This window comes from Phaethon aethereus (assembly GCF_964289735.1).
Source record: "Phaethon aethereus genome assembly, chromosome: 4".
NCBI classification, from domain to species: domain Eukaryota; kingdom Metazoa; phylum Chordata; class Aves; order Phaethontiformes; family Phaethontidae; genus Phaethon; species Phaethon aethereus.
This window is the reverse complement of record NC_138578.1, coordinates 42,478,294-42,503,296: the sequence shown is the minus strand read 5'-3', so window position 1 is coordinate 42,503,296 and position 25,003 is coordinate 42,478,294. Positions and strand designations below refer to the sequence as shown.

General features: G+C 38.1%; 1 protein-coding gene across 1 annotated transcript in view; it reads right to left on the bottom strand.

Moving 5' to 3' along the window:
- Positions 1-25,003, bottom strand: part of PALLD (palladin, cytoskeletal associated protein) — a gene marked incomplete at both ends in the record, with an annotated part of 195,703 nt that overhangs the window by 17,368 nt on the left and 153,332 nt on the right. Inside the window, 5 exons of the mRNA XM_081999758.1 lie at positions 869-1,090; positions 2,606-2,656; positions 3,218-3,319; positions 5,671-5,806; positions 17,735-18,430. Of these exons, the coding sequence (XP_081855884.1) occupies positions 869-1,090; positions 2,606-2,656; positions 3,218-3,319; positions 5,671-5,806; positions 17,735-18,430 (1,207 nt within the window). The remainder of the gene's footprint in view (positions 1-868; positions 1,091-2,605; positions 2,657-3,217; positions 3,320-5,670; positions 5,807-17,734; positions 18,431-25,003) is intronic.

Sequence of the window (25,003 nt, the reverse complement as noted above, 5' to 3'; positions counted from 1 at the left end):
TCCACAAGAGGTCACTGTAAGAGCTGCAAGGACCTCACAGGGAAGACATTGGCTTTGGCAAGGCAGCTGAAGAAGCTACTGCTGTTTGCCTGCTGCATAACGAGTCGGTTGATTGCCAAGCAATTTTTGAAATGGTTAAACACAACCTACCAAAGGCAGGCATTCTTCCAGACTACTGACATCACGCAACTGGTACTTTTACATTTGCTAAAAGGAAATGCTTCCCAGCCCAACCCTCCCTTAGAAGCTCGTCATTAAAACCTCACCATCATGTCTCATCTTGCTGTTGGGATATATGGGAGCTTATGGTATTTTATTATGCCTTCCTCTAACTTTCAATAAAATTTAGCCTTGTTAGGGTATGTAGATATAAACAACTCTGCAACGCTGAAGAATGCAGAGATACCACGCTGGCTCCTGAACCAGAAGTAGCTTATTTTTGCATTAGGATATTGCTGTGCCTAAGCTAGTTATCCATGTTAACCTGATGGGGTTGCTTTTGGGACTACCGTGCCAGCTCACATGGGGTTTTCTAGCATTGCACTGCATTCTGTGGTACAGATGTACCCTGAAGGTAACTCTGAAAATGACAGAAGTATTACTTTTAGGTTAAATAATTGAGATGAAGTCTCAGGCAGGAGTAACAGAGAGCTGAAGCCTCATAGTAGGGGTTTTGCCTGGTATAAATCTAAAGAATTCCAGTGATGTCAAAAGAGATTTGATAGTTTATAGCAGCTAGGAGTCCTTCTTGTCAAGAGAGAATGTCTGCTGTTCCTGTAGGATACAGCCCATAGGGTCCAGGGGCTGGCTGTAAGGTACCAATATAAGCTCTTCAGAGCCTTTCGAGAAACGTTTACCCTTTTCTTACCTTTGGCTTTGGATTTCCTGCCACTTTGCATGTAAATGTGACTGGCATTCCCTCAAAGATTTTGTAATGCTTCAGCTTTATCTCAAAATATGGTGACATACTGTTATCAATGGGTTCATCTCCATGTTGCACCTCATCATCTGATTCTTCAACAGGAGACCTCTCCAGCCTGTATTCAATTTCACTGATCAATCTTTGCTCAAAGCTGGAGACTTTGTACTCCTGTCAAACAAGAAAGGTACATATTAGCATGCAGCTTCAACACGTTGCTCAGCAAGATGCGTTCCTAATGTTTTTTTCCCTTAATTCTACCAATCTTTGACAATCCATTAAGGTTTTACATATAAAAGGAAACTGTATCTCGTTGCAGAAAAACACTATAATCCGTGCCTCCAATAACTTCCCTATGAAACAATGAAGACATCTGGTACGAGGCAAAAATTGTATTTCATGTTATCTTAAGGTCTAATTTATACGGGGGAAGGAAAGTCATTGGTTGCTTTCTTTCCATTTTTTAAAAAAGCCTATAAGAATAAAAGTATTCTGAAGCAGTTCATAAAGACAAAAGAAACACGCTAATATTTCCTTGAGGGTACAGGCAGATTTAGGGTGGGTTTTGTTCCCAGATGGCCAGAGACCATATGGTTCACATCTGCTATTTGCATAAAACTGAATCGGAGGCTGCACCTTTTAGAAGGCTAAAATGATTTTGTTTACAGTTGCCTGTAAAAATGAGAAAAAAATTATAAAATGGCAACACTGGCAGTCCATGACAGTTGCCTCCCTTTACTCCTGTTGCCACGGTCCCCTTTGTCTGGCCAGAAGTATCACTTCTTCCTTAAAAACAAAATTTGTAATAAGAGTATTCAAGATATGGAAAAAAGAGTGGAAAATTGCATCCAGTGTAAAACACTACTGCTTGTTTCAATTTGCTATTCAGATGCTGGGAATATCAGTATTAGCTTATAACACACAGAGTTATATGCTTCCTTGACCTGTTCACTCGATCTAATTTGCAGTACAAAATCCCTGCTTTGAATCTTAGTGATAACAAAGATAATGCCAGAATGTAAGAAAGCTCAGAAGCAGGGGGGGAGGGGGAAGAAAAATCTTTATTAGCCCATACTCTTCTCAGTCAGCAGAAATTCAGGCACTCTTTCAAATGACCTCTGGCCATTGTCTCTGACCCTTACTTTATTTAAGATAGAACACGTCTCATACGAAGCCTCCTTTCACATTCCCATCCTCTACCATTGACTCTGGTTTGGGAATGACATGTAACCTTTCTGCTGACTGGTTACAGAACTAATCATAACCCTCGATAACGGTAAAAAATGGAAGATGAGAGAAATACCTTTGTAAACTGCAGACATTTTTTTAAATTTCTTTGTTCCCTGAAAGTTTATCATAAAAGTAAATCATGAAGTACATGTGGTATGTATAAAGACCAGCTGATTTAGATGCAAGGCAGTTAGTATCAGTGCATGTTAACATTACGGCACAGAGATATCAGAGCACACCATTACTGTGGTTAAGCTGCCTGCACTTAAGACAATCAGGCTTACAGAACAACTTTAAGACCTTGAAGGGTATGCAGCCCAAATCTCCCCAGTTATTAATGCTAAGTGACTTCTTGTTATTAACCAAGAATAGTAGAAGGGAAAGGGCAAAGATGACAGGAAAAAAAAAAAAATCAATGGACAAAAACACAAGATTGAAAAAGGTGAAAACGTTAACCTTTTGAATATCCACAGGACTCACTACAGAAGCACCAACAGAGCGAGCTTCCTGCAAGGGTAGAAAAAAAGATCAAGAGGCAGAAAGAAGACCAAGAGGCATCCGTGACAGTTTCCCAGAGTTTTTATCAGAACGTATGTTATGTGGCAACACAAGCAAAGGAGTGCTACACATTTCCGAATAGCAGCTCTGGCATCTGAACAATGGAGAACGTGTACCCGGCCTTTCAAGCAGACTTTCTGTTGTGTTTTTGGTCTGCATCCAAAAAGCGCAGATTACACAAATAAAAAGAAGATGGTTTCAACATAGAAGATATATTTTTGCCTTGAGAAACTTAAAGGTCAGGACAGAATAGGATAAACGGAAGAGTTTAAAGCAGAGAGCAGACATTTGAGAACTCTCAACCTTATGGAAAAACTGAGCAATAGGCATGTGATCCTCCAGTTTACTTCACTGATATATAACATATGACTTCTGTAATCAAAACCATCCTATCTTGTGTATATTTATTGTCTTATGTAGGAGGTTTTTTTAAGATGATCACAAACTGTAAAAAAGAAAAATTGAAAGGAATTTTTTTTTTTCCTATGAAACTGTAGAGTTATGTGGCACCTGTATAGCAGGCTCTTCTTCTGGTTCCTGTATATTGAAGACAGTTGCAGCACTGTCTGCTCCCAGCAATCGACGAGCCATTTTTTCCTCGTACGTTAATCTCTGAACAAGAAATAGAAAGGGGATGAGGGGAGGGAAAGAAGAAAGAAAAGTTCTTATTTCTCATTAGGAACCACAAGGCAGCTAGACAGTAAGCAGTGCTTTAAGTAATGTTAATAAAAGAGAGCAACAATATGTTTCTAACAGAAATTTTCTACTGCAGTTTGTAATGCATTTTTTTTTGCATTACAAGTGGCTCTTCTGGCTTAAGCAACCTTTACCCTGACTCTGCCATTTGCTTCCATCCTCTTGCCAGGAACTGGGGCAGGAATGAGCAATAGGAACTGCTTAAATCAGCATGGCCATCAAAAAAGTGCATGTCAAATCATCCCAGATCTTACTCCTAGTTGTTCTGTTCCATTTTTACATTAGAACCACACAGCAGAAAACTCTGCCAAAAATGCTAAGGAGATACTACTCTACTTGATTATTTTGTCAAAAATATGACAGCTAGCTTTATAGAAAAATATATTATTTAAGGTTTTTTATTTCCATTTCTTCTTACTCTCTTGGAAATTAAGGAGACCTCTTATAAAAAACAATTTACACTCATAAGGTAAAGCAAGTTAAAAGAAAATCTTAAATGTATAGTTCAATTATTTCTTTTTTTTTTTTTCTTCTACATTCAATAACACATTTCAGACACTTAGGCACTTTCTTAGAAATCAACATCAGCAAAAAAATGCCAGTGAATGAAAGGCAGACTCATTACATGGTGAAACGCCTCATTTAAACAGAAAAATGAAAGAAAAATGGAAATTGTAAAACATTACATCTACTTAACACTTCCGTTTTTAAAAAAGCTCATTTAGATTAATTTTTAAAAGATGTCATATTGTAGCTAAACCAGCAGGCTGAAACTCATGAAAACTAGGTAGCAATGTTGGCTTGGTTACAAGTATCTAAGAAAGTCATGAACTTTTCTTCACTTTAATTTCTTCTGTGATCACTCCAAGTGCCCACAGCCATGATTGCACAAACAGAATCACCCAAGACAAGAATCTGCAAGGCAAAAGCCTCAAGGCAAGCGCAGAACCAGAGTTTTCTTGGTTCAAGCTCCTACATCATCTGATCACACGTTGTTTGGGGTTTTTTTCCCCTTGGGCCATGTGGGTTTTCTCAGGACATTCCATTCATTTGTCCAGGCCAAACATCTCTCTCACTTTCCAAAATAGGCATCGACAGTCATGCTCAGCCCACCTCCTTTGAAAAAAGAACTTATAGGCTATGAAAGTGATTTTGCTCTAACTGCGACAAAAAACTGCCAAACCCTGTGCAGTCAACGGAGAAAGGTTAGGTACAGAAACACTAGTCTCTCTGAACATTTCCCTACTTCACTCCATTGACCTTACTAAGAACTACAATCCAGCAGCTGTGGACTAGATAGTCTGACTCAATAGTCAATTACACCACCATAATCCACATCTCAGATGCAGTGGCAAACTTTGCAAACTTCTAAGCATGGTCCTGAGAAACCTTTCAGTGACACAAAGGCGTTCAGATGCTTTTGAAAAGATTTCGTTGACAAAACAGGGGTGACAGTCTACATTTTTAAAATTACTTTCCTCTTAAAAGAGATTCCTACTTCAAAGACATTTAAATCAATGCCTTAATAACTGTAATCAAGCCTCAGGAGAGCTACTTCTCACCAACCCTGAGCAGGAAGAATTTGGTATTTTATCTTTTATGCAAATCTTAAAGTGCACAAAAATTAATGGAGACCTTTGCAGCTGTGTGTTTCAATTGTTTGATATGCCCATTTTACTTAATTTCTTGACTCCCCAAGCAGGTCTTTAACTCCTGATAAAGTCTGTACTATAGGTTATTTTTTATTCTATTGTTCAAAAAAGTCCTACGACTGGAAGATCTAATGACGCCCGATTCCTAATGGGCTGTTTCTCATGATGAACTGCCTCATCCCACTTTGATGTCTGCTTGCCACTTACTCTTTCTTTCCCCCCATTGTCCAACAGCTGGGCAAAAGGTAGAACGAGCCTGGACTGATCCAGAGCTATGCATGTGCTTACTGACCAGCCACTCAGTGACAGTCAAAACCAAATGGTCTCTGAAGCTGAAAAAGCCCTCGAGGTACAGACTGTGCAGGCTTCTTATGAGAATTCATCACCTTTGAGACCTCAATTGCTTTGTTAAGTCCAAGTAAGACTGTCAAACAGGAGAAGGAATGATAGGCCAAAAATGCACATTATCATTCCTTTGGAATGCAATTAAACATAATAAATGCATAACATATAGAAATAATCTACAATTATTTTATGCAACTATATATGCAGTATATGTGAGAAACTACCAGTGATGCCCACTCCCATTCCCCGAGGTATTTTATGTTTTTATACCGGTTGCCCATTGTTCAAAAGGTCTTCCTTGAAGCGAAGTTTTCTTTCCAGATCCTGAATTACAGCATCTTTTGACCCTTGAATCTCTTCATCAGATGCTATCCTAGCAGTTCTGCCTGTTTTCTTGGGAAATCCCCTGCAAAACAGAACAGGAAAATTCATAAGCTTTCCTGAAATTATTGGTATTTAGGAGTTTGTCCGGAATTGCTGCTATTAGCGAGGAAAACAACATTGTGTCTTTGAAATTAGAGGTCTGGCATCTTACTGACTGTGCTGTCCCTTCTAACTCACATCACTCATTATATGGTTAGTTTAAGGACAGAGTTAAAACTATGCTTTATTTATGCATTAGTTAAAATAGTGCTCAGGACTAGATAAGTGGGGACAGAAGATAAACTAGGGTCCTATGAAGTACCAGATGGATAAAGATCAGAAAGATGTAGGACAAGGCAGTTAATTATTAATTTCCTGTATTATTTATTAACTAATTCCTTGTTACAGCTTTGCAATACACAATGCATAACTTCATGTTTATTCTTCATATCTCTGTGAACACATACCCAGAAGGCAACATGTAAATGTTGCTTCTGAAAGAAGAGCCATTCACAGAGTCTAGGTTACACTGGCAAAAAGCAAAATCATCCCTGTAAAGCAGTTTTCAGCAGCAGGGTTTCACAGTGGAATAGCAACCATTTAGCAGTTTGCATTCACAGGGCTAAGATACTCCTCATACCAGTCTACAAGTTACGATTGCACTTTTAGGATGTCTCGCTCTCATTTCCTGGAATGGCACAGGAAATTTTTTTTCCAGTCTGCACTAATATTTAACATTTTTCTATAATGTTATGATGGCTTTATTGCTGGAAATGCCCAAAAATGGTGGTTTCTACTGGAGATCAGCTGTTTTTACACAGTTGTGAAGAAATCAACATTGCTATCAGTAGCACACCCCGTTTCTCCAGTGAAATAACGTTATCGTTTAAAGCACCAATACTGATTCAATATTAGTTTTGGTGGTTTGTTTGTTGTTTTTTAACTTCATCGACTAAATAGGGCTAAGCCCATTACATGGGGATGACTTATGCAAAATATGGAATCGAGTCAGGTAAATTGCCAAACTCACAGATGACATAGATGGAAAAAAAATCAGACCAGCATGTTAAGTGGTAAACTTCCTTCCAATACACACCTTAATAACTTAATTACCAGCACCAAAATGTTAAACAAGACTCATACAGAGATAACAAATTTTGTTGGACATTGTTTGGTACTATGTTTCTATAACATGGTTAGAGAAAATCAATTCTTCAGCAAGAGTTTTAAATGGTAATTTTGAGCATTAGTTAAAATGAAACAATACACATTTGCTGTCAAAAGCCAAAGAGGAATTAAGTGAATAGATGGAGAATACAATAATTGGAAACATTTCTGTCTAAATTCCTAAAACATTTCATATTCTGTTACTGACAGTAAATTTAAAATGGGAAAACGGTGAAGTTCTTGTAAAAGGAACTGCATTTTCACATTAAATCACAGCAGAAGAAGAGCAGACGTTTGCCTAATGTCGCAAAGAGACAGAGAACAACATCCCTCACCCTAGAAATATTCAGCTGTTAGCTGGAGATCTTCACAGTCACCAAGCAGAATAATTCCCTCAGCATTTGGCTGGGGACATTCTCAGTCACAAGTAACAAACAAAGACACCTCCACTCTGTTCTGGGAAAGACGTCAGGAAAACCATCCACCTGAGAATGCTAAGAGGAAAGGGTAAGGTGTCTTCAAGAAAGAGACGCTTCAATAAATTAAGGAATTTGGGGACAGTAAATGTAGAGGAAGATATGGAAGGAAAATGGACAGAAGGTAAGAAGAGGTGATCAGAAGGTAATGCCCCTCAGGAGGGCTGGACCAACTGCTGGAAGGTTAGTGGAAAGGTGGCATCTGTCTCTCTCCTCACAGTCTTTCCCTTTACCTTCCAGCCCAGCACTGCCATGCAACACAGGTTTGTCACTTTTTGGGTAAGGACACACACACCAAATTAAAAAAAAAAAAATCCAGCAAACTTCAAGGCAGCAAATTTCAAATTTGCTTCACCTTGAAGAAGCCCTGTGCCAGCTCCTAATGGAGACATGCATCCTACCTTCAAAATTTCAAGCGATACATTAAGAAAAACAGTTTTCATTTCACGTTCTTACAAACTACATACTTGAATCATAAAAAGAGTCTTAGCAGCAAAAGGCCTGTTTATGCTTGACACTTCCTTTGGCTGTGAAGGGAAAATGTACAGTTCACCCAAGAAAGTCACAACACTGGGTGAAAAGAGGGGAATGAGCTGAGTGCTCTGGAGTGGATTTCAAATAACAAGTGAAAGCATTTTCTGAAGCATTATCAGTTATCTCTGAAAGCGAACACCCCTAAGCAAACACACCCATTTTTAAAAGGGGACAGAGTACCAACAGAATTACGGGTCAGTAAGTGCAACATCCATACTAAACCTAAGGAAACAGTATTACAGTCCATTTCAAAACAATGTAGGATAATAAGGAAGTGAAAATTGAATCATATCAAACCTCACATTTCTCTCTTTGTCAGGCAGATAGGCAAAAGGAGTAGCTTTGATACATGCAGTTTATGGCTTCTGAGTAAGCCTTCAGGAGTTGCAGTAAGTTCCCTAGTGAATCAGGGAAACAGTCTGGCTGAGATTTCTATTTTACAGCTGCATAACTGTCTGAAAAATCTATTCAGAGAGTAGCAATGATTTTTTTCTATCAAACTGGAAGAATATAGACGAATGAGGTCTTTCAAAGGTCTGTGTATACTAAGTTCAGTACTTAGTATTTCAACCTTAACAACTGGAATAGAAATAAAAAAGCATGTTTCTCAAATTGGCTGATGACACTGAACTTACAAGGGTTGCAACTCATTTGCAGGTAACAACTGCCATTTACGATAAACAGCATAATTAGTCTAGAGGTGGTCAAACAATGATGAAACTCAGAAAAAATGTTCAAAGCATAACAGCAATATAAATGGAAAATTAGCAATAACATATTAAACATCCCTCAAGAATCTGTGAGATTAAAACTTGGACAATAACACTATTATTTCAAAAGGAAAAGAAATACAATTCTGGGACACATTAGCATAAGACATGAAACTTCACTGTTTTCCTTTATTCCTTGCTGTTGGAATCTGAACCACTTTTACCACTGTACTTCAAGAAAAATACAGCAAATTGGAAAGTTTTAGAACAAGAAAACTGTCAGACGGTTTTAGAAGCACAGCTTTTGTGACAAGCTGTGTCACACACAAAAAATATCTTGTTTATTTAGTCAGGAAATTAGCAGAATGAAGATAGAGAGGTGAATCAAACATAAAATATCAGAAAATAGCTGGCATTCACCGATTCTCCTTGTCCATTGAGGACGATAAGTAGACAGTAACTTGAAGAACAACAGGCCTATCTTAGAGGAAAAACAACATGGAACTCTCTCCACCCTCCAACGTTGACAGTTAACACTTGGAACAAGTCATGTAGGGAAGCTAAGGACTTTTATTTAAGAACAAGGTATGCAAATATTTCAGCAATGGCCTGGGGATCCCTGGTAGCTTTTAACAGGAGAGGCAAACTCCTAACAACCTTCCAGATCTCTGGCTATGTGCCAGAACATCCTGAGCTTTGCACAGTGGGTGTGGAAGTGTCATCCAAGACCTGGTCAAGGCAACTTGCCTGAAAAATAGATTCTCTTCTCTTTACTTCCATTTACAAATAAGTACTTAAGCATGGAGGTAGTAAGTTTAAAAATATAACTATAAAAATTAGTATCAGTCAAAATTTCTTCAAATGCCGTTAGAAAACCTCTCTCTCTTTCAGGACTATTTTAAATTAGGACAAAAAAAAGAAGAGGTGCTTAAGGAAATGTAATTCTTCCTGCAGCTACTCTATTTCCACCCCCTCTTTAGAATCTCTTTACATATATGCACTTTAAGATACACATATAAATATTAATTTTTATATATATATACGCATGTAAATATATAATATATATATAAATACACACGTACATACCCCAACACAAAGTTAGCTCTTAAGACATACACTCTTGAGACAAATTTCAAAATGGCTGCAAGGCAATGGCAACAAATACAAGGTCCTTGGTAAATCTATCCTCTGAAGCACCGATCCGTTCAGCTTGAGAGATGGTTTACATGTCAAGGCAGCCTGGCAGCAAACTTTCTTCAGCTGCTTTTGCAAATATTTTTCACCATCTACATGCCCTTATCTGGATGCATTACGTTCCTAAGATATGTGTCCTCCTTAGTGACTCACCAGCTTTCTTTTCGTCTTTTCTCAGGGATAATATTGTTCTGGCTCAGGACAATAAAACGTCCTGCCAATTATTTTATGTATTTGTATGTTCATTCGTTGCCTGATGTAATTTTCAGAGTACATTGTGAGTATTAAGGTAGCAGGAGATTAGCTGGAGCAGGCATTACTCTCAAGCACACAACCACCACCACAAATGTGCAAAGAAACTACCAGCCTTTGAGAATCAGGCTGCAATTCACATGGATTTTAAGCACCTCTGAAACATACATCACTTAAGTCACTGAGGGCCTGAATACAGATGCAGATAAAAGCACACAAGTCTGAATTCTTTTGCTTAGAAAGGGCGCAACGAAATTGCCAAAACTCAGTCGTCTTAATTCACACAGAGATTTTTGACAGCAAAGATTTTTGCAACCTCAGCTTGGCTCTCCTTAGTTTTGAGTATTTGCCCTAACATTTGTTTAGAAAGAAGGCCAAATCAGCAGTACGTTTCGTGTTTTAATTACACAGAGCGCACGCTGGATGCAATTCCCTCTTTTCCCATGTACCTCTCACAGTGTAAACAAGGGCAACAGGCTGGCTGTTGTTACCCTTCCAAGAACAAATTCCTGTTTGCAGCCAATATGGCTCAGTTTCACAGAAATCCAAATCAATTCTCTGGTACTGAGGTAATAAACAGTAACTTGATTTTTCCTTTAAAACTAAAGCCTTCCAAAAACACAGCTAATTCCTGCCCACTTAACACATTTTTCACTTACTGTAAGAACAAAGTTACTACAAGCACTGTAAGAGGTCACAAACTTTGAAGCTGCAGCTGCGTATTAAAATTGGTTTAGTCTGATCTTGTCATACACACTGTGGAGACCAGGAGTCAGCTCTGTTCTGTAATGTGACGTTACGTGCATCTGAATTAAGGGAATGCCTGAGGCACAGACCGGAATAAGGATGACTTGCACTAAATGAAACAAAGGTAACAAAAGTTCAATTATTTTTACCACCCAAGAAAAGGTTATGAAACTGTAGTTGAAAAAAAATAAATTATGCCTCAGCATTGGATAGGATCAAGACTGACATGACTAATATATATTTCTGAGCAAGTTTGATCTTTCTTAATGATTAGATAACACAGAGAACAACTCACCTACAAACTGCATGCCTACTACCAAAAATTTATTTTTAAGGCTTATCTTTAAAAATGCATTTTTACTCATTAACAGAAGAATTACTACTTTTTCATCCTCCTGTTCAGTTCCTTTCCCACCTCAGCAAGTTACCCCTCTGCCTCATGCCACACTGGTTACCATAATACATAAGTGCCATTTGCTTTCAAAACGTGTCCACATATTTGGATATCAATTTAAAAAATGCTATGGATTTTGTAACTGGTAATCTTATCTGTGTTTCTGATCGGTACTTGCATTATGCTAGAACTGATGGTTATGAAGGAACCACTAAAGCACTGACTGCTCCTGAATGCAGAAAAGGCTGGCACAGTCCTCACAGCCCTGAAGTCCTGAGAACAGGTAACTGCCAGAAGCATGCAAAGGAAAATCTACACTGGACTGAGAAAAGGTACTATATCCAAAACACTAACCTTTACTCCAGCTGATGAAATGCTACTGGCTAAGGTCTCCACAACTACCAAGCACTGTACCTGGCTTTTACATTCACAGACATTTCTGTGGCATTGAGATCTGTTTAAAATAAGGAAGCTACAAAATTAAGTCCTCTGAAGAAAAAAACCTACAGACCAAAAAAAGCTGCGAAGCAATGCTGCAAACAGCCCCTCCCTCTTTTCAACAGAGAGGTATACGTACCAATTCACTTACTTAAGTTCATTTGTCATCTTACAGAATTCTTTAGCATCTGCAAATAGCATTTAGGAAAAGAACTGGATAAAAACCTCTTGAAAATAAAGACTTGCAGATATAATGATTGTCAGAATATAGTGGGTCCAGCTATTTTGGCTACTGTCTGTGTGTCTCCATGTTAAATCCTTGATCTCTACTTTTTAGCAACTTTGATTAGGTCTGGGCAACAATCTGGATTTCAAAGTTCAAGTGGAACAAACGTGCACTCATATTTCAAAGAAGCCAATATGTATATGTATTTTATTATAATCTCGTACATGTACATAATAGAAAGGTGTTATGTAGTACAAAAACAAAGCCCCAATACGAGCTGTTTCTTGGCACAATCAACTAGAAGTGAACTGATACCACAGATACACTACTCGGGTGTTGGTCTAACAGCCACAAATAGTATACAAGCCATTGGAAAATGAGGTACCCAATAAATCAAGAAACTTTAAACAAAAACAGTCTAATGGACAGGAGCAATAGCTTAAGGAGATTGGGGGTTGGCAATGAATGCAAACCCTAATATTTGCTGGAATATCTACAGCTACAGAAATACTTGTCTTCAGATATATTTTCCTGAGATCCAGGGATAACTCCAGGAATGACTGAAGAGGTAGCATATAGAGATGAAGTGACCTCCCTCAGAAGCAAGAAAACACCTTGACCTTTCTCCTCAGTTTGATGGTGGAATTCTTAATCAAGGTACTTCCTCCTATGTATCACTATTTTCACATCAATTGTACTGCAGCTAACCTCCATTTTTTAGAGTTGTGACAGACATAACTTACAGAAATGGGAAAAGCAAATGTCCAGTCTACATAGGACAGCAATATAGTTTAATATGAAAGCTAACATTTGTACTGGGAGACTGTTGAAAGCTGTAAGATAAAGATATGGAGAAGTGTAGCTTTTCCTCAGAGTGGTCACCATCATTGCTAACTGACTCAAGGAACATAAGGGCTACTAAAAAACTTGCTTCAGTGCTATTTGAGACAGAATTCAATGGACAAGTCACAGTACATAGCTGCAAGAAGACACCAGCAGCGCTGATTCAACGGGGGGAAAAAAGTGCAGATGTCTCTCTGATGTTGCTATTCTCATGATTCCCACAGAATCTCCTTTAAGATTTGAATTTAAGTTTCTAGAGATCATTGAAACAGAAATTAAATTTATTATGTGGAGTGATAAAAGCAGCTTATTTAATTACATTTTACAAGATACTTTAGACAATCTTGTCTTTAAAAAAAATGTTTTCTTTTCCATTTTCCATTCTTTTCCAGAAAGTAGTAAATCTAGTCTTGTTCTTTCACTGATTCTGTACAGTCAGATTTTTTTCTGTTTGTGACTATGGTAATATTACTGAAGATATCTATTTTAAGAAAAAATCTACTCAAGGAAAAGTTATCTACTTTAAGAAAATACTGTAATTTTTAAAGTTGCTTTCCAAAGGATACATACATAGCTGACAATACGTATTTTTTATACTTAGAAAGAGATACCGTTTCTCCAGGTTGGATGACTCCACACGTTTTTGTAGTAGGAATTATATCCCTGTTATTTAAATATTCACTAAATAGTGACCAAGTCCTTCTCATGGAATTAATTTTGCTTACTAATGTATGTGCTTACCTAGGATTTGGAAGTATACTTATTTCTTTTCATACAGATATAATTTGTTTGTTCTATGAACAGTGATTCTAGCTTCTACAGATCTACCTGTGGACAAAACCCCCTCAATTCTAGGTTTCTGTCACATCAACTCTGCTCCTGCAAGTCTTTTGTAACTGAAAGCTAACCTGAGTCCAACACATCCACCCACCACAGATTTTTCTTTAGGTAAAGAGAGAAGGAAAGAAAGAAAGAAAGAAGGAACAAACTGAGATTTTTAAGAACAGTATCCAACAACCTTACTCCAGCCAAGTTTTACCTCAGAAATAACTGATGAGTGTTCATAATTCCCTTAAGTACTTACTTAGCTATGCAGTTCCACCAGCACTTTTGTTTAATAACACTATGCTCTGGCAAGACATGAATGTATCAAATCTGCCCCATTAATAAAAAAAGGTTATTCCCAAAGCTTGTTCAGCTAACACCACCACAGTCACAGCTTGATAATGCTGGTCACTACAAAGTGTCTAGAGCTTTCTGGAAAGATGAGATATATTTTATTCAACTGAAATGTTTACCATATAGTTGTTGCAAATAAATGCTTAAACTATTTAAAGGTGAATTAATAAGTACTAATGACACAAAGCTGTTTCCATGTTTCAGATGTCCAAATAAAACATAGTATATTCACAAGTAGCTATTCCCATGATTCAGGCAAGGCTGTAAGACTACGTGTTGTTAAACAACAACAAAAAAAACCCACCCCAAACAAACAAAAACACCCCAGTGCAATGTTTCCAAATCTATCAACTGGAAAGAATTAGTTTGATCCAACTGGTTTAGATAATGCTGTCACTTCTGTGGAGTCTCGGGGTCCAAAACCAAGGAAAACGTCAACCCTTAGCTGAAACATTAGCATGGTATTTACTGCTCATGGGCTCACAGAGTACAGGGATGGAAGAGAGAATTAGAAATGTTTTGTCCGACCTCTTATGTAACAAGAGGCACAACACCTCCTTGGATTAATTTCTCTTTTAAGTAGAACAAAGATGATACATACACTGGAAAGGAAATGCCTGAAGAAAGCTGAGGGAGGGAAGGTCTGACTCCACGAGGAGAAATGAAGACTCTGTTGGTTTGTATACAACCACTGCGTCTTCTATTTTACAGAAAACTTCACTGATGCTGCCTTTGAGCATCTCCAAAAAATATTATCTCCACCTGCAATGCTTATTACTTTACCTTTATTCTGCTCCTACCACAAAAGCAGTCTGAAGAAAATAAGAATGATGGCCTACTTAGTACTGATTCTGAGGAGCAGCTCTGTAATTGTGCTAAGATGTAGTAATGAAAAAATCATTGAAATGTATGAAAAATTAAAAATTATTCAATAAATTCCACAGTATATCAAGATGTATAACTTATAAAAATAGACTGCAGATTTTCTTACTCTGCCAAACACTGTTTTTTGTTAATTACAAGAGACTCTGACAAGGCTAAATATTTACTGTTTTCTTTCAGATATTTGGCTATCAGTGTCACAGTACCCATGCCTGGGAGAGAAGACAGTAAATAACCGTGGTAAAAAGACCATATAATATGAACAGTGAATTACCAACCCTGAAATACACAAAAAAGACAAGGCAAGAGAAAGGAGCCATGAAAACATTGAAAACAGACAGGAAAACTGTTTCAAGAACATTTTATCTGCTAGAAGCACTTGATATGAAATTGTTGAAGTATCTAAATGCAATGACAGGTCTAATTCTACTTCCACTAATGTTAAGATAGAATAATAAATCATAAAGTTATTGTCTAAAGAGGAAATCCTACCACTTCAAATATGGTATTTGGAGTCTCTAGTAAAAAATGTACCTCCTGTCCATGAAAGGTATTTCAAACTCTGCCTAGTTCACTTTCAGCAACCCGCTACCATACTCTCAGTATCACTACTATATGACTCATCAAAAAGCAGAGACAAAGCTAAATGGCTTGACTAGCATTTTAGATGCTGAGCTGAAACAAAACTGTAAAATGCTCCAATGAACCCAGTCTGTACAGCAGAGAGTCAAGAAACAGTAGCATCCTTTTCAATCAATGGATCTTGGAGATCATGGTGAGAGTATAGCCTGAGGTCACGGAAGAACACTGTCAGTGGCCCAAAAACTACAACATCTCAGAAAGACAAATGTGTTCAAGAAAAGACTATTTATGAGGATGGAGCAAAAGACAAGGGAAAAGAAGCAAAAAGTGAAGGTGAGGGGAAAAAAGAACTGAGACTATATCACAAAGCAGAAAAGACCAAAAGCAGTGGGGGGAAGCCAGGCAAAGGGAAGAATTGCTCAGGAGTGGTATGAGAATGATGGGAAACAGAATGATTTACTCAGCAAGACACACCAGACATTAGTAACCTACATAGTGAAATGAAAAAGGAGAGGCAAAGGAAAAACTGGAATCAAAGATTCATAAAAATAGAGGGGGTATTTTGCATCACACAGTACATCTTTTACCATGTTTTAATGTTATAATTCAGATGACAAATGCTCATTGTGTATATATAGATATATATACACACACATATGTGTATATATATATACATAAATTATACACACACACATTCATTATGGTTAACATGATCCAGCTCCCATCTGGACTACATTTCCTGAGGGAATGCAGGCCAAACAGCCAGCCACCTCATCCTCAGCCCAGAGCCTGAGGCTGCTGCCTTGTCCCAGGGGGACAGACACACACCATCAAGTACACACCCAACCTGGCTGCTAGGCTTGGGGAAGCGAGGGGCATGGGAAAGGGGGAAGCATCCTTGCAGAGCTGTCTCTCCAAAGATCGAAGGAAATGAGGAAGAACACAGCTAATGCCTCAAGAGAGAACATGTATGCGTGAAGGTAGCATAACAGGGAAAGAAGGCCACAGCAGAGTCTCGAGCTGCTGCTGTCACCCTCAGAGCACACAGAAGGGACCTTGAAAGAGAATCCAGTTCCCATCCAGAACTATGTAGCTGTACTACAGCCTTTCCTGAAGAATCAGGGGTAACTGCAGGTTTTTGAGGGCTGTGCTTACCTGTCAAGCTGTCAGTAAATTAATCATGCAACTTTCAGCAGTCAGTATCAATAGAGAAACTCAGCCAGTGCAAAGGACACAGTAAGACAGCAAATCACAACTATTATGAGTGCAAGGGCAAACTGTACTGTTTATTCATTTTTCTCCTAAATCTATTTTATGGCCAGACTCCATAATGAGCCATATGACAGAAATCAAGATAAAGAAATGCTTTTTAAAGCATATGCATGATTTATTACTTTGATATCTGTCTGCTTTCTTCCTTCTCTTCCTTTTCATATCCTGGACTGAAATAACAGAAGTTCCCACTGCAACAGTATGTAGCTGAGCAAGTCACCTAGATACCGTAGATATGTTTAGACAAACTTTTAGACAAAGTTATAAATAAGCCTTGGATACAGCTATACTCATTTTTGTTCTTCAGTATGTCTCTTTGTTCTCTAAGGATGGAATGAGAGTCTAGTGCCAGTGGAAAGACAAACTGATCTATGATGGGAGCCGACATGCTCCAAAATACTATTTTGGCCTTTAGAGAAGACAAAAGGGGAAAACAAGTATGCAGAGTTGTTAGGGGGAGGGATTCTGTTTGTTTTTATGCACTGCTTTTCTAAATCCCCTCCTAAACCCTTTTCCAAACTTCCTTGGAACAAAAACCCTAGCCAAAAGTCAATATATTGTTATGACCACTTTGTTGTCAGATGTATACTTTAATACCTTATACTTTAAGTATCACAAAGCTATAGGGACTTCTGAACAATGCTCTCTTTACTTGGTATTTCTCTACCTGCAGACATAATCGGAACATAGACTGCAGTTATCACTGAGTATGTGACTTAAAAAAAAAAAAAGGGTCATGAGAAGGGTATTCTTGGATCTCCTTCCACCACGCTGGGCATGCAGAGCCTTTCGCTGCTGCTTTCATATTTTCATCAACCTCAATTTAAGGCTTTAGCTTCTCCTCTTTTGTGTTCTTACTGTAGGACTCTTTCAGAATCTCACTTCTGTGAAGGTTAGAAAACTATGTCCCATCTCTAGCACAGAGGCATTTGCAAAGTAATTCACACACCTCTCCCTCTCAGGTAGCAGGTAACAGCAAAGGACGCTAGAAAAGTATAAAATGAAGCAAGTGCAATAATCTTCACTACAACCTTCATTACAGTCATACTCAAGAAGCTCATTAGCTAATACTTACGGAGGCGTCACTCCTTTCGGAAGGCCTAATGAGTTGACAGAAATGGGTGGTGGCTGGGATGGCAGCATGGAGCTGAGAAAAGCTGCTGGAGACTGGCTGGAGTTAGGAAATCTGGGAGTTGGAGACAGGCTGTGGGAAGGTGAAGAAAGCGAGGGAAGAGGAGGGGGTGGAGGAGGTGGAAGTGGAAAGGAATCGCACACTGGATACGTCGCGGTTGGACTAAAGACTGGTGGAGGTGGGGGCGGAGGGGATGGAGAAGAAGGAGACCAGGCATACTCCCCTTCTGGAACAAACTGCTGAGAGAAAGTGGCAACAGGCACTCTCCCAAACTGTTTCTGAGAAGCAGTTGGAGACATAGGAGAAGGAAGGCTAGATGTAGATGATCCTGAAGATGGAGTCACATAACCTGAAGCAGGGCTGATGTTCTGAGCAGCAATAAACTGCTTAGGCCGAGCATAGTTGAAGGAGCTGGAAGACTGCATGGCTGGGGAGGTATGAGAGTTAAGAATACTCATTGGCACAGGAGAGGTGACAGACTGGCTGGACTCAAGCTCCTGGAAAGAGGGGGGAGGAGGAAAGGAAGGAGAAGAGGGAGGGTGCTGATGATGATCAGGTTGCTGTTGGTGACGGTACCACTGGCCACTTTCTTGCTCCAGACGAATTTGGTTCTGCAGCTGCTGTATTTTTATAGGGTCCCTGTAGGAAGGAAAAATAGACAAAAAGATGATCAGACATGCAGCGTTGGTTGGGGAGGAGGTAAAAGTTCCACTGATCTATGGTCTAGGAAAATCAGAAGGCAGGGAAAGTTCAAAGCATTTGTTTGAATTGAATAGCCCTATTTCTTCAGAGCTAAAACACTGCTACAGAAGTCTGTTCTTTGAGCTCAAGAAGGGGAGAAAAAAAGTATATGCATAATAGTAGTTAACAGAACCTTATATTCTTTAAAAAAGTAAACTACAACACAATTTGAAGATGCTTAGGATATTTTAAAGGAGCAATCAAGATAATAAAAGTAATGATAAAATGCTTAAGTCCTTAAGGAGGTTTCTTTTAATTTCTTGCCTATGTCATTCAATGGCCCTTTTTCAACAATAAGCCTCAGACATTTACCCAGTGACAACTGCAGCCCTGATTTTTGCCATAGTCTGTGTGGGCCGATCAGACAGACCTAATTACTGCCATACTTTTAATGAGGTACTTGGAGACTAGGGACCAGCTTCTGTGTTAGAACCATCCATGTATCTGTAGATGAGCGAAGACGACTCCCAGGAAACATCTGTAACCTAAGGAAAGGCGAACTGAGCTTCCCCATGTCTTTAGTCCCACTGTTTTTTTTTTTTCCCCAGGCTTTATTCTTAACTGTAGGTCCTGAGGCATACCTTAGTAGATACTGAATGCAGTTCTGAGGAACTGTTAATTGCAGTACTATCAGCTCAAATGGAAATAAGAGCTTCTTTTAGAAATGCTGACATTCACTAGCAGAACAATAAAGACTAAAAAACTAATATGCAGGAGCACTCAAAAATGTTAATTAAGTGAAAGAAAAAAAAAAACCAAAAAAACCCAAAAAACCCCCACAAACCCCAAAATCTTCAGCAGGGAAGGAAACCAGACCATGCACTGGCTTTTTTTTGTCCACAATACAGTTGTTTGAATGACACTGAGATCAAAATTAACTATGTGGTCTATCATCTTAAAATACATCAGACTGACTTGCTTAAAAATTGTCATGTTCCAGCTGGAAATCATAACTTTATCTCAATACTCCAGATGTCCACAAAGTTTCAGCATATGCACATATACCTTTTCTGTATATTTAATATATAAATACTTTATTATATACAAGTGTGTCATTGTTTATATATAATTTAAGTCATTTAAGCAGAAATTTTAGAAGCTGTCTGCTTAATGCATGGCATATGAACGTATGATTCTGGCACAACAATATACTTTTGTTGGTAGCAACAAAATCAGAAATGGTAGTATCATCATATTTTCCACTCTAAAATTAATTTTGATATTCCAACCATCCACATTTCCCAGAAAATGTCTTTTGACAATAATTCTGCTTATGATCTCAGGCTGAAGGAGACTGTTTAGACAAGAAACACGGGAGCAAGCTTGTTTAGGACAGAAAACTGAAAAATCAGTTATTTATATTTAACAGTTGCTTTTTTCTTTTTTGTCATAAAGATGGTTCAATTCTAGATACATCAATCATCTCACCAACAATACATATTTCAGTATTTAAAAGAAGATGGCATTTTCCTTTTTAATTAAATCAGCAACAAGAACATCAAAATGCTGCAGTTCATTTATAAATTTTATAATTCATTTTTTAATGTTGGCAATAGAGACTCTAAATCCCCATCAGTTCAACTTTTCACTCCATAGAACACAGGCTGAACCTTATCTTTGACTTTTGCTAAATTACACAGAAGTCTCCTTCCCCTAAGTGGACTAACACAACACAATTCTAGTTCCCATCATTATCTGACTTTTTTAGCTGATGACGAAACACTTCAGGTCACCTCTGACTGGAAAGACAAAGACCTGTAAGATTACTACTGTCAGCTCATTCTGTATCTTTAGACTGACTATTTGCAGACCTACTGTCTGGTACCTCTAAAATTATTTACAAATACTACTTACTTTATTTACCATCTTCATCGCCCCCAATAATTTTTTCATTTAATTACAGAGAGTCTGTAATTAAATAATTTTTTCATTTAATTGCAGAGAGTCTAACGCTAAAAAAGAATGGGGGAAATTTAGTATTCTAAATGATGTGTTGAATACAGAAGAAACTTAGCTGTCTCCAGTCCTGTGTTTACCCAACATGTGCTGAAAGCAAGTCAGAGTGTCTTGTCTTGGGACTTTTTTATTTTCAGTGCCAAGTCACATGGTGATGTGCCCAGCCAACAGCATAACACAAATGACCATCTATGGCCCTGTCAATGGTTAAGTGTACTACTACAGGGCCTGCCACTGAACCGCTGCTGTGCCAGTCCCAGCAGAAGTAAAGACCAGATTCAGGCTATGTCTACAGACGGTTGGCAGGCAAGTTGTGAGGTTGCTCTGCTCTCACACTGAGCTTGACTTGAGGCCACAGGAATATACATGCCTGTATATTAGCTCAGGACAGCACTAATTCCATTTGCAAAGCTTTTGATCAGCTTAGGGTCCAGACAAAGCAAGTGCGTGTCTGCTTGAAAAATAACATGCAGACATAATCATCATCACATCAGCCCATGTAGCAAAAACCAGAAAGACCTTAGAGCATATTTTCGTTCCAGTGGTAGAAATGCATGATCCCTGCCTGCACAGTAACGCTATCTACCTCAGACCTATTCTTTTAACAGTAGATATTGCCCTAGACTTATTAATTTCTTGAGCAGACGTATCCTAAGGATGTGTCGCTATGAAAAAGAAATAAAAAAGAAAAGAATAATCAATTCACAAGTGTTCCTTTGCAATGACACCGACAGCAGTGGGAGCTCTACCTAGGTAGGTCCCTGAAAGAGAACACTGCTGTGCCACAGATACAGAGAGCCCAGCAGTCAAAATTACACAAGGGATTTGGTCTGTTTTGTTGCCCTCATCGGTAGGGAAACAAAGAAGGGAATTAAAAAGAGCTCAGGTTTTGGATGAGATTACAGGAAAAATTAGTTTAATTGTAATTACATCCTCTTTCCAATTAGCTGAAATATGTTTTGTAATCCCAGTGTTTTAAAGAGCACATATGCTTTCAGGGAACGCATCAAATTTGTTTGAACAATAGAGAATAAAACTTATTTTTTCATGTGGAGTTTTTGGCTTTGCCAAATAATTAATTATGACAATGTAAGAATGAACACTTAAAAGTAAATTTTTAGTAAAATTCAATCAGTGAATGGCAAAAGTAAGACATTAAAAAAAATCATAAGTAGGGTAAAGTGAATATTGAGAAATGTCAGCAACTCACTGAAAAGCAGGCCTAGCAGTACATAAATGTTTTCAAAAGGTCTGCTTCAGTATTTGTGATTTTTTTTTTTTAATACCAGATCTTCTTAACCAAGATTTTTATCTATGTTTTCAGATGTACTAATAGGTATGCTAAAACACTTGAAGAAATGCAAACAGTAAAACAGTAATATTTTAATGGAAGCAGACATGAGTTGCAACAGAGGTGAGGTTTCTGGCCTGCCACAACAGTTGTATGCACAGGTTCGGTTCTGGGCACTTGGAACCTGCTCAGTAAGGTGATGACTTTCAGAGCTAAATGATAGTGAGAAACATTTGAAAACAGATGTTCAAAGGGAAGACTAGAGACCTTAGGTTTCTTGGTGGGCAACTACGGGATACTACCTTTCTAACAGCAAAACACCCTGATTATATTAGAAAATAGTGGACAGAGACAATCAGAATCTTATCTAAGGATGCCAATACATAAAGCATATTTTCCTAGTTACTCAAGAATTCATGTCCTGAAGTATGCACTTAGTTTAGAATAAAATAGGCTGTTTTATCTTTTTATCCTGTTTTCATGATGTTTTTTCTTCCTGACATCTTCTTTGTATCACATTCTTTTGAAAATTAACAGAGCAGTCCTCGGCTTTAAGAACTAAACTGGTAACAACCACCATCAAGAACCATCACTCCAGGTGCCCGGACACAGTGCTATGGAGGAGGGGAGACAGGTAGATGGTCGTACATCTCTGAAAGTCTCAACAGGAACTGGCTATTGGATTGCAGAGGGCATTACAGCAGATGGCATTTCCAGGGACACAATAAATCCTTCATACTGGAAGTTCTCCGTCAGGCTCATTCGCAGATTCGCAATATTAGGATATGTACCAGCTTTATTTTTATCCTACATCTCTGTATTTTGTGTGAAGAGCATAAAAAATTTATTTAGAGGAACAATGCCCCTCTTCTGGGAAGCACCCTAATATTTTCAGTTTAATCATCAACTCTTCAGTATAACCTGGTCTGTGTACCTTTTAAACAGAAAAGTTCATATGGAAGCCTTTCTATCCAGACTATCTGACGTGGAGGGGGAGTTTCTCCAAAGATAGGAGGATGCTGTCCAAGCCTTGAGAGAATCAGTCATACACAAAATAAAGTGTGGTAAGGGCACTGAATGTTATTTCGTGTTTTACAACACAATGTATGAAACCACTGCAGATAAAGAACCAAAATTAAATAAATTTTTCTAGGTATAACTTCTTTAAGTTCCTGATTTTGGCCCTCCTGATCTTAAAAAAAGAAAAGGAGCAAATGGAAAACAGAAAAGAAAAGCAATTTTTGTTTGAAAGAAAGAGTCCCATCTATCTCATTCTCATGTATGGAAGAAAAATGGGCTCACTTCTGCCTCAAGTCATTCCTGAGTGAAAGCAGACTGGCCCCTTCACAGTCCTACCAGCAATCTGCCCTTTGAGAAACAGACGGTGCAGTTCTTCAGCAATATACTAAACATACCTCTGAAATGAAAGTACAGCAATATTTTGAATGAAAATAGTTAGAATAAACCACAACTTTAGAAACTTGAGCTAGTTTTCTAAATTAAGATTTGAAACCAATGCCAGAAAATCTTTGGGGTAACAACTCCTCACCTTCAGGAAATCTACCTTCCAATGAAGGCCTAGCTTCTAACTCAATACTACTGTTTCAGAATCACGCCAGAGCTCTATCAAAAGGGAAGCAGTCACCATCTTGCTGTATTGAAAGGCAAAGGATCTTCTCAAGTAACGCTGACTGCCGCCTCAGCAAGTACCTGTGTTTAGATATATTTTTATATGTATATATTTAGATAGATTTGCATCTATACTTGGACATTTATGCAACAAAACCCAGGATGGAATATTTTTTCATAATTTATTATTTTATTAATATCAGAATGTATAACATACAGTTATATCTCTCTAGCTCCTTGGCAGCCCAACTGGATAGCTGGTAGCCAGAGAAGGAACGGAGAATTGGAAGCGGTGCGAGCTGGGGAGCTGCTGTGGTTCCCTCACTAGGTAAGATCCACAGTGCTTTTGCATCTGTGGCTCTTAGGCAGCTGGCATGGCAGACTTGCCAGGTAGCTGTTAAGATAACTCTTAAACACGTTGTTTAATTTGCTTTCTACAACCACAACATTTGTATTTTACTGGTATAAATGGTACTGTTGAAAATGAGTCATTTTTCTAAACAACTTCTGACAGTTACTATTTAAGAGACTGAAATGCACAAACCAACTCATCCAAAATTTGACAGTAGTCACTGATAACTGGAATTGTACTCTGACAAAATTCCTAATACAATTTAATGTTTTCCACCAGATTTAGTAAGTGTTGAGAGTTGTTAAAAATGTAAACAAATTAAGCTAGCAGTGAATTAATTAACAGCTGTACTGAAAATAAATACTCAGAATACAAAAGTAATTGCAACCGAACTTCCACTGAAGGAATATTTACTCATTTTTAGAAATGTTAAAAATTTACATGTGTGATAAGGCAAGAAGGTGAAGTAAAGAGAGAACACAAGCCCCTTTTTACAAAACCTGCAAAGTATTCAACACACAGACAGCCTTCAGGCTGTGTTAATACAAATACGTTTACTCAAGCATTAAGTTTCCTGATGCTGAACAATACCTTATACTGTGAGAAAGAAACGCAAGACTGTTTTAAATCCTGCAAGGGTTCCCATTTTTGTAAGGCTGGAATTATCAGTTAAAATAAAAACTGGGGGTTGGGGGCAGGAGGAAGGAAAAACAAAAACCAGCACCGGTTTGGGTTTTGCCCTGCAAACATTCAGAGATATTTTTTGTCTATACTAACAAACTTCAGGGAGGATTCAGGTTGTTGCTACAATTTAATCCTCATGCTGAATAATTACAGAGCCATAACTAAGAAGCATCTCCATCAACTGCAACATTTTAAGGCTTTTATTACTTGCTTTTCAAAGCTTAACTGTTTAAAAATGCAGATTCATGACAAATAATATTTTCCGTATTTCAGGTTAATAGACAGGAGTGTTTATAATTCATTTTAACTGTAACCTAATGCGCTATCAGGGAAATCAGGATGGTGCAAGAGCTAACACAGGTACTGTATTATGAGCACACTATGAAACTAAGCTTGACTTTCTGCCTCAAACTTCATACACACAGAAGAGAAACGTAAACCATCTGCATTGTTTGTGAACTCTCTTGTAAGGAAATCCTGCTATAATTTGGCTGTGAAAAACTTTTCTGCCTATCCTAAAAAGTGACAGTTGTACCTGTGTCCATTTTCCATTATGGTT